We start from the raw sequence: 10,483 nt of genomic DNA, 5'->3' as shown, positions 1-10,483 counted from the left end.
GTAATTCTCTCCTGCTTTTTAGAAGTATGTCAGTCTTTTTGACCAAATCCTATTTGATGGAAAACAGAGAGACCTTTCACAATCCCATGTGCCTTTGCAGCCGGTGTTAATAAGAAAGAAAGCATTCAATGGTTATAGTCTCAACCTTCTGCTCTCAGTCCTAAGAATCTTTATTTTTATCTTCCCTTTAGCTCCCTCACAATAGCAAAGCTCATTATTAACAACCTGTCTCAGTGCTCACATCCAGCAAGTGAATTTTACTTGTTCAGACAAAGAGTCATCCAGCAGCAGGTTCTTATATTTCTTCCCAGAGCACATCTGTAAAATGAAAAGAATGTCATTTTTCAGGCCATGTTAAAATTAATTGTTGCAGAAGAACATATAATTCTAGTTTCTGAGAACAGCATAGCTTTACATATAGTTGATTTTAGCTTGCTCATTAAGTGGTGAGTTGTGTTTATTGTACTTGCTCCCTGGAAGCTATGACTGGCCAAAGCTGTAGGCAGATGTTTACTAGATGTTTGCAGGCACATTAATATCCAGGGTTGGCTATCCACCAAAATGGCTGCTTGATGTGGCACAATCAGAACCAAGTGCCTGGTGCTAATCTACTGCTACATCTTGCTCCTTGCCAATAGTGGTGTTAAAGAGGGCAATGGGCAAGGCTATACCATTGCTGCTTCCCAGATGTGTGCTGCTGTCTAGGTCTCAAGTGCTCTAGTGAGGCATTAGCAGCATCACTAGGGTCCACCTTGCAGTGTGGCAGGAGGTGATGGAAGTAGCTAGCAGACATCATCACCCCCAAACTTGTACTGCCACTACTTAAATTCAAGTTAAGCCCTGTGGTACTTCTAGCACTTTAAAGCACAGCTTCCTTCTTCAGCGTGTGTTGTACTTACTTGGGACAGGAAAATATCTTGATCCAGTTGTGGTGGAAAGTGTCATCAAGTGGTAGCCAGCTTATGGTAACCCCATAGGGTTTTCAAGGCAAGAGATGTTCAGAGGTGGTGTGCCATTGCTGGCTCTGTGTAGCAGCCCAGAATTTCCTTGATGGTCTTCCATACAAGTCTTAATCAAGGCCAACTCATTTAGCTTCCAAGAACTGACAAGATTGGGCTAGCCATCCAGGTCAGGGCATTCAGTCATTAGCGAAGAATTATCAACTTGTGATGAGGAATCTTTTGCTGTAATTGGTGTTCTTAATAGATACCAAAGCATAAGCGACAGATCTTTTGAAATGCTTTAAGGGAAGTGTGGCGTAATGGTTAGTGTCAGATTGGGATCTGTGATGGCTGCTCTCTACAGACATGAAGTTGATACCTCCTGGGCTCTTCAGAAGCACCTCTTGTTCCAGTTAAGTGAAGAAAAGCCAGGAATAGCTCTTTGCTTTAGAGAAGCTGTGAGCAGGTGTGAGGAAACCCATTAATGGGCACCATGACACCCTAAGGCTCCATACCAGAGATCACTTATTTAGACCATTTTGGTCCCCAGCACTGGAAAATATATATTGTATGTGGGACTATTGTAGTCTTCATAGGTATTATTGTAGCAAGATTTTAGGGCTTTTTGGGCTTTCCGTAACAACCTAATTTTTTGCCTTTGTGGTAAGGATTGCCCCATATTAGTTATTTTAAACCTTTTCTTCATAAACCATCAGAAGACCTGGAAATCTTATCCTCAAAGTCTTCCTCTGAAACTGACTGAGAAGCGCAAGTATTTGAAATGTACCTTCTCTTTCTTGTATCAACTTTAATATTTTCAACCAAGTCTACTTCTTTGTTCTGAAAATTCTGACAGCTTTTTGGAGAACCTGCCAGGCTGGCTGACACTGGTGAATCCCAGGTTATAGATCTCAAAATAGAAGAAAAAAGATTTAAAGAGGCACTAAGGGATGGTACTGAAACTCTACCTTTGAACGATCTGTTAGTAAAACATAACCTTCCAGTGTCCCAGAAACTCTGTTGTCCTCATCAGTTAAAAAGTAAAGCAGATTACACCAGGCTTTAAAAATTCCTTTCCAATACAATACTGTTGCAGATACATTTGCCCTGAGCTGACTTAAAGTGAAATTTGACTACTTCAGAAACAAGACTAAATATTAAAAAGTGTTTATATTGTAGCTGGTACCAGACCTTTATTTAATATAACCTCTAGAAACAAAATCACCATCACCTCGATAAATGTTGCTGTTTTTAATTCTGGAATTTAATACTGAATTTTGGGCCCATTTGAGGAGTCCCTGAGGTAAATTATAATTGTGGAGTTGGTAACTTACGGCTGAAGTGCCATATGTTTAACATTTTGTGCTATAAATGTTCCTAACAAGGTTAATAAACCGGTCATGGTACTATCAGACATGGTACTAATAGCCAGGTACAACATCTGGATCAAAAATGGTCCAGGAATGGAATGTTATTTGACAATTTCAGTGAACGGTCACACAGACTACCTTTAAGGAACCCCCATTTGCAGTAAAGAAAGGGGAGGGACCACTAGAAAATTTCCCCAAACTCAACACTGCTGTGTCATCTTAACCTTTATGTCTGTCTACACAACTGCTTTTTTCCAGCTGTGACATGTGCAGTAGAGATCGTTTCCCCACTTACCTCGACCACCCTTTGCTGCGTGCTACTCCCAGTGCGCGTCATTTCTGGCGCGCTCCCGGGCTTCCCCACAACCCCGTCATCAAAAGGCGCCGTTTTGAGGAGCGCCAGGAATGACGTGTGCTGAGACAGCGGCAGCGTCGGAGCGGCTGCGTTGTCGCCACCCCTGTAGTGGGGAGTGCCGGGGGACCCCGCGCTACTTGGGGAGAGTAGCGCGTAGCAGCAGGTAAGTGGGGAAACGACCACTGAGAAGGGAAATATTTTTAAATTCTCATTGTTCAGAGGTATGTGTACATTTCCATATTAATTTTTGTCAATTTGGTGGCATTAGCTACTGGCTGTAAACAATTTCCTGGGAGTCAACCCCACTTTGATTGCTTAATATTGCTTCCAGTCTTCTTTAGTATAATGTGGTATAGTCATAGGAATGGGTCTTGGGAAAACATTGAAGTAGCTCAACACAAACAGAAAACAAGACAGGATGTAGTCAACAAAAGTAGATAGCATAGTGCTAAAGTAGTATCATTTTAGGAGGTACCATTAATTTCAAATTTGACTTTTAATATTTAAGCCACTGTGGTGCAGTGGGTGAACTTGGGGAAATAAGTTCAGATCTGCAGCCACAAAATGCAGTCAAGGTGTGTCATCAAGTCTTCCTTCTGTCTCACCCGTCTCTTCTCCACCAACATGAGGCTGGGATCCGCTTCTCTTCTCCCTGTCATTACAAGGGCCAGTGAACAACTTTTGACCCATTTCCACAAAGGCAGAAAAGTGCAAGCAGGGCAATGACTTATATCAAACCAAGAAAAGTAGACTTAAACTAAACGTCACGCAAAATTTTATCATACAGTGAATCATCTGAATAGTCCCTTGGTATATTTGACTCTTAATGTGGGCTTTTCAGGTTTGAGTATTAGTACTAAATGGTTGATATTATTCGACTGCTTGGATTTATGGATTCTCCACCCAAGATCATTGCGCTATCATCTGCAGTAAGCTTTTCTTTCATTTTCGCTCTATGTAGATTTTAATTACTTCTATGCTTGTAGAGGTGCCTCATCACTTTATCAAAACATTTTTTTTGTAGATTGTGTGGATTCCCTCTCAGATTAGGGGCATATCTTTTAAGTTGGTATGGAACCTAAGACATTAAGGTGGGTGGGGATGCTAAAGCCACATTGGAAGTGGTGGGATGGCTGTACCACCAGTGCCATGCAAAGTGGCATGGACGCTGGGCAGAGAGACTTACTCTGGTAGTGGGGCACCGTGGCACAGAAGTCAGTCTTCCATGCAGTCCCTCCTGCACTGCTGTTTGGAGAGGGGGGAGAGTTCCAGGGGTAGAGCTGACTTTGGAACACCCACCTTCAGCAGCACAGACTTATGCCACCATCTCCCCCTTGCGCCTGCTATGCTGACGATTGCCTCAAGGGAGGCAATGTGGCCATGGCAGCCCCGGGCACTGTTCTACCCCACCCTCCTTTGGATTGGGCTGCCCATCTTTTATAAAAGCAGCGAGAGATGTTAGACATTTTTCCTCCTTATTGTAAAGCTACTTGAGTGTGGATCCGACCTGAACTATAAATGTGTCACTTCCACCACAGCCAGTAACAACTGCTCCTCATGGTTTCCTTGTCCAAAGTGAGAGAGCAACACATCTCACACTAGCCTATGCTGGCACAGCAAAGGAAAAACCAGTCACTAGTATTAAGAAGCTATCTTCTAGCGAAGCTCTTTTATTTATTACTTATTAATTGAATTATACCCTGCCTTTCTGCCCTTACAAAGGCTGTCAAGGTGGTTACAAGGGAAACTGAGGAACTTGCGATAATCTCCACAAAGATCACCAGAAGTCGGTTCAAACACTCGCTTGATGTTGTTTGATACTGTTTGTTGTGTCAGTGGAAGGAGCCTCTCTAAGAAAAAGGGACTGGATCAGAATACAATTTGAGAAATATTACTATATTCCAGAAGATGGCAAAGAATAACCTTCCATCCATCGTGATAAAGGGAAGCACCCAGGCCTCACTTCAGTGAGCTTGAATCCTGTGGTGAGCCCTCTCTCCCCATTCACCATCTGCCATGAGGAAAGCGCCCAGAAAAAGAGGCAGCAATCTGGCACGCTCCCATCACTCCTGCCTCCAGACTTCATCTACAATCCCTTTCCTGAGCACCATTATTTTATAATTGATCGTTTTATTCCTGAGCACCATTTTATTATATTTTAATTGATCTTTATATTTGTTTTTATTACTCTAAACCACTCAGGAAGCCTACTTTTGGCTCAAAAGTGGGATGCAAAAATGTCCCACTTCGTATTTATCTAAAAAAGCCGATCGATATATTTGTTCTGCAAAGGCCTGGCCCCTGCACACATTGAAATGAGCCTCCAACACTTGGTTGTGTGTAGATATTCCTGACGAGAAAGAATCACGCCGCTATTCTTCCCAGAAGGTTAGGCCTTGGAAGGCGCGCCAGGGCTGAAGGCAGGCATGCTGGTACTTCGCCTCCGAGGGATTCTCCTCGCTCTCTCTAGTCTTAACTGCATTCTAACGCAAACAAACAGTGTCCTCAAACCATTCCTCCTCAAGCACCGGGCTGCCCAAGGGCACAGACGACTGCAAAAGGAGTTCGCAGCGCCTTCTTACTCCCGCCCTACGTGCTGCCGAGCGTGCAGCCGCCTCGTCCCCGGGCAGCCTCCCTCCGCCCGCTCCTCTCTTCGGGGCGTTCGCAGGGCTTTGTGTTTCCAACCGAGGAGGGCCTTGCCCGGATGTATTGCAAGGCACTGACTCGGGAACCAATCGGCACAGCAGGAGCGATAGAAAAGCCCCAGAGAACCGAGCCCGGGCGGAGGGGTTACAAGCACAGGGGTGGACGCTGCCCCTGCTGCTGCGCGCGCGCCCGGTCTCCCTCGCGCAGACACCCCGGGAAACGCGCTCTCTTTCTCAGGCTGCTGCCAGCTAGTGCGCGCTCACAAGCGAGCCTCCACCTTCCCTCCGCTGGCGGCGGCGGCGCGCGCGCGCACACGCAACCAACACACACACACACACACACACGCCCAGGCGCTGGAGGAAAGGCGCCCGCGCGCATAAGCTACCCTGCCTTCTACCCACCCACGTCCCCTTGCCAGCCTGCCTGTGCCTGCGCCTTGGCTGTGAGCGGCTGCACCGGCCTCGGGTCCCGTTTGTCCCTCCTGGCCACGGGGGAGGCGGAGAAAGCGCAGCAGAAGGCGGAAGGAACAGCAGACATTCATAACCCTCCTCCTCCTCCTGGTCTTGCCTCCCATTCTGACGGCGGAAACATGGGTAAGTCACCTTCTTGGCCACGCGTCCCCTGCACGGCTGTTGGGGCATTCCCACGCCAAATGCAGGTCCTGGGCTGGAGGTACGGCTAGGAGAGATGCTTTTGAAACGCTGTCTTTAGCAAGTAGGGGCAGGGGAAATTGGGCTGTGGGGATGGAGGAAGCAAGCCCGCCGCCCTCCCCACATCTCACGCCCCATGTCCCCTTAATGCATGTTTTGGAGCACCCTTCGCCCTCCTAGAGCTAACCCTTGGCTTTCCTTCTGATCGCTCTGTGTCCGAGAAACAGAAGGAAGGCGACTTCCTGCAACTTCCTCATCGGCACATCCCTTCTCTCTCTGCCCTTTTCCTTTCATTTAGGGATGGAGCTGAGAATGCGGACAGTTGGCTTTTATTGCAACGGAGAGTGTGTTTCTCAGTCTGCCAGCGAGGGTGCTTTTTGAACAATAGCGGTATGGTGATCTGGAGTTACCGAGATGCAAAAGGTTGCGATAAAACAGGAGCCAAAGGGTGGCACGATCAGATGCTCTTTTGGGGTGGCTGAAATGTCGCGTGGAGTTCGGGTTTTGGTCACGCCAGATCTGTGAGCTGCAGTTGGGACTTGGAAGGGGTCCCTAACAGAAAGGACCCCAGTTCGTAAACCCCCGCAGTCTTTCTCTTAAATGACTTCCTAAGTTGCATCTCTTGTGATGGATCTAATGGATTTGTCCTGCTTGCAAAATCTGACACATCAGTTTAATAAAATGAAACCTCAGTTAATTTGGCTTTAATGTCTTTGAGTGTGCAAGCGGGATTTCTCTATTGCCAGAAAAGTCAGGGGGGGGGTTGCGGGGGGGGGAGGTTGCTAGTGTGGTAATGTTTTGTAAAACTGTTCTATCCCTTGAAATATTTACAGTCTTTCTCTATGTACTTTAATCAAAGTATGGCTGAGTAGAACTTTGATAGAAATCCTCCAGAACAAAACAACCCCCACACATTCATATTGAACATAGTTGGATGGTAACTCGCTAACTCGGCTTTTCTACAGCCTGGCTCTCCAAAGTGCTGATTCCATTAAACTTCCTTGGACTGATTTGTCAGCTGAGGATATTTGCTGCTGCATATGACTCTGGCTTGTTTTCAGACTACAGATCTCCCCCCCCCCACCCCCCCGCCCAGTACATACGCAAAAAAGACAGCAAATGATGTCTTGACTTCAGTGTACAGAAAAGTCATTAACAATGGAGAAAGGAGTCTTTCGAAGTGCAGTAATTCCAGAAATCTTTATTAGCCGATGTATTGCTTATCAGGGTCATCTCTGACATCTGTGTGAAAAATAAAAGGGGAGAGAACCAAGTATTCTATTTTGTAAAAAAAATATATATCCCTGTCTGACTTTATAGAGGTGATTATTGCTTGCCATGAGATAATGGCTGTTTACATGTTTGTTTTAATTGTCATCCAATGATTGCAATTAACAGTTTCTTGGCATTGGTAGACCTGGCATGTCTTCACACGCTCGAACCTAGAGTAGTATGATCAGGTATTATATACTAAGGGCAGTTCTGCCGGCAGACAGGCATGACTGGGAAGTTATCCAAACCCAGCAGCAAACTCAAGATGGCAAGTCACAGGCGTCCAGAGCCTGCAGAAACTCGGAGTTTGGTATAAAGCACAGTTGTGGACTAGCCTGCTACCACCTTTTCCTGCTTATTTTTCTGGGGCCTGCTGAAAGGCTGGGATCAGGATGCGAAAACCAAATTGGCTTCAGCCAGTACAGGAGATGGCATTTCCCCCTCAGCCAGAACCTGAGAGGGTTGGGGCAAAGGTGTTTTTGGTGTGGCACTGGGATCCCAGCAGGTTCTGGGCCCCTTGCAAAAATTGGGGACAACGTTGGTGCTAGTAAGTAGGTGATACTATTGACTGCCATCTGTACTTTGAGCTCAGGATGTCCTTGAAGTGCTTCTGGGGGTCTGCCTATGGTTGCATCTGATACAGTCAGAAAGCAGCAAAAAGGTACTCAGGGGACATTTAAGGCAGTGGCCTAGATCTGACGAGGACTTCCCTCTGATCCCCTTCAGTTCAGCTCTGTATTTCTCTGTCTTCTCTAGATTAGCTAGCAAGCACTGCAAGCAACATTTATTCCCCGGACCAGACACTGGACCAGTCTGGGTGGTGGTGCAGTTTTTATGCTCCTAATGTGACATACATTGTGCATCCCCAATTCAGAGCACCCAAAGACGCTAGCCTGTCTGAACATGCCCAAAGCTATTCCAACCAGAGTCATGGCAGAGCGAAGTGATTGATTCTGATCAGTGGTGGGATTCAAATAATTTAACAACTGGTTCCGGGTGGTCAGATTCAAATAATTTAACAATTGGCTGTTTACAAGCACCATTTAAACAACCAGTTCTGCCGAAGTGGTGCGAACTTGCTGAATCCCACCACTGATTCTGATGTTCCCTTAACTTTGCATAGTGGGACCACTTTATTCTGCTAATCTTATTGAGTCTCGATACTTCTGTGCCATATTCAGGGTTGCTGGGAAAAGTGCTAAAGTCTTTGCAGCTATGGTGGGATTCCTTGGAATCATATTTGCAAGATTATATTATGTTAGCGTAAGGTGTTTTTGTTTGTGAAAGATCTGTTGATTCTGACAAGAACATTCAGTAGGACATAAGAACAGGGGGTGGGTCTGTGGTTTTTCCATCTAGGAGCTGGCAGGTGGAGTGAACAAAACAGCTTAGCAAATAGATATACCAAAAAACAGTGAGCCCCAAAGCAGACATTGGCAAGAGAAGTGGGGATGGGGTAGATGGTACTCTGAATGAAAGATCAAGAGAAGAGACAAAGAACAGGTGGGAAAAGGGGTACAGAAGACGGGGAAGAACCAAGAAAAAACTTCACACAGGGATCTAGTAACAGGAAGTCCAGTATGATGATCGGGGGGGGGGGGGGCTGTATGATGGAAGTTCTATTATATATCATAACTTTGTGTGACACCACTAGGTCTACTTAACAAAGATGTCTAGAGTGTACAATGTGGGCCCAATCTGGCCCAGCCTCTTGGTTTAGTTTACAGTACCTGTATAATCCCATGGGCATGGGTTTTGTTGTCATCATATTGTGTTTTCAACATACCATTTATGTTTGGATATGGTTTATAGGTGTGTGTTTGCTGTATGAAGACAGGAAGTAAAGGCTGGTGGGGGGAAAGGTAAGAAAAGGAATAAACTTATAGGCCACTGTCCAATTGGCCGTATGTAACTCTACAGGTCTTTCTTCTGCTGTTCTGCAAGATTAGTATGAAAACTTGAGAGTCTGGGTAGTTGCATTTATTTTCAACAGGTAGGGTAGATGCCCAGTTTTTCAAATCATCAGTCTTTTCTTTTTGTGGAAGGTCCTTTTGCAGCTTTTTGAAAGAAGCTAGCAAATGTGGTGATTGTCTGCATTCAAGGATTCTTTAGCTACCATGTTAACCTTCCTGTCTGTTCTTTAAACTTTTGGTTTTTGCATTTTATAACAGTTGGAGAGCCTGAGAAATAATATGTTAATGGTGGGCATTCCCCACCCCCTCTTTCTAGATGTTCTTTGTATGCTCCTACCCACTTGGTAAATCATGTTAAAAGAACCAGACATTTGTTTCTGTGAACACTGAATTGGTAAGCCTGTGTATGATAAAATGTTTTGAATGTTCTTCACATAGCAGGATCAAATCTGTAATAATGTTTCATTCAGAGCATGTACATTTCGTATTTTAATAAAATGATTTGTGTAGTTATTAGATGTATGTAGCACTGTGTAGGGCTCTACTGTTATAATAGCTTTGTTGTCATGTCCCTAAGGTAAATTATCTAAAGAAAAATTTCCCCTCTATTGTTTTTTGCTCTGAATTTTTCTGTCTCATGTGTACACATACACACACAAAATTTTTATTCTTTCAGACTATATTACAGAATGTTTAATTGTACAAGATATTTGCTTGAAATGCCTTCAGGCTGAGAAGTTTCTGTTCAGTCGACCAATGTAATTTACATGGACTTGTGGGCTTGAACTTTTTAATGAACTAGTGGTCACTTTTGAAGATTTCTATGTAAGGTTACCTATCTTAGACACAAATTAGGCTTCGGACCGTAAGACAGAGGATATGCACCCCATGTTTAACAGTTTTAGTTCTATACTTTTTTCATTCTTGGCCAAATGTTTTCTAAAAATCACAGGTAAAAAGAATTCATTTGCCATCTTGACAACTATCCTTATATTCTGAATCATGTTGCTTCAATTGGCTTGGTTAGTAGTACTTTAAACAATACATTTAACAATGATAACACTTGTGTCTAAGTCCTCATTGACCAATAACTAACTAAGCTCATAATTATGATATATTTGGCACTTAAAAATATTTTCAGGCCAGCTTTCCCCAATTAGTAGGCCTAGGCTGGTTTACAAAACCTAGCATGATAGCATGTTGAAGTGTTCAGTGGCACTGTTCTACTCAGAATCCGACTCAGGTGTGTTCAATGGGACATCTCTTAGGAAAGTGTTCTTAGGATTGCCCAACACACTGCTTAACAGGCACTGTAACAGCTGTGAATCCATCACTG

At 44.5% G+C, this 10,483-nt stretch overlaps 1 protein-coding gene across 4 annotated transcripts in view; it reads left to right on the top strand.

Annotated features, from left to right (window-relative positions):
• Nucleotides 1-5,461: 5,461 nt before the first annotated feature.
• The window catches only part of RAP1GDS1 (Rap1 GTPase-GDP dissociation stimulator 1), a 101,790-nt gene continuing 96,768 nt past the window's right edge, over nt 5,462-10,483 (top strand). Inside the window, exon 1 of one of the 4 annotated variants that reach the window (XM_048509162.1) lies at nt 5,462-5,905. In XM_048509162.1, the coding sequence (XP_048365119.1) occupies nt 5,902-5,905 (4 nt within the window). In that variant the 5' untranslated portion in view covers nt 5,462-5,901. The remainder of the gene's footprint in view (nt 5,906-10,483) is intronic. The other 3 variants (XM_048509161.1, XM_048509163.1, XM_048509164.1) reach the window with 3 other exon arrangements.

Source organism: Sphaerodactylus townsendi, linkage group LG10 (assembly GCF_021028975.2).
Source record: "Sphaerodactylus townsendi isolate TG3544 linkage group LG10, MPM_Stown_v2.3, whole genome shotgun sequence".
In the NCBI taxonomy this organism is placed as follows: Eukaryota; Metazoa; Chordata; class Lepidosauria; order Squamata; family Sphaerodactylidae; genus Sphaerodactylus; species Sphaerodactylus townsendi.
Note: the sequence above shows the minus strand (reverse complement) of the source record. Positions and strands in the feature narration are given on the sequence as shown.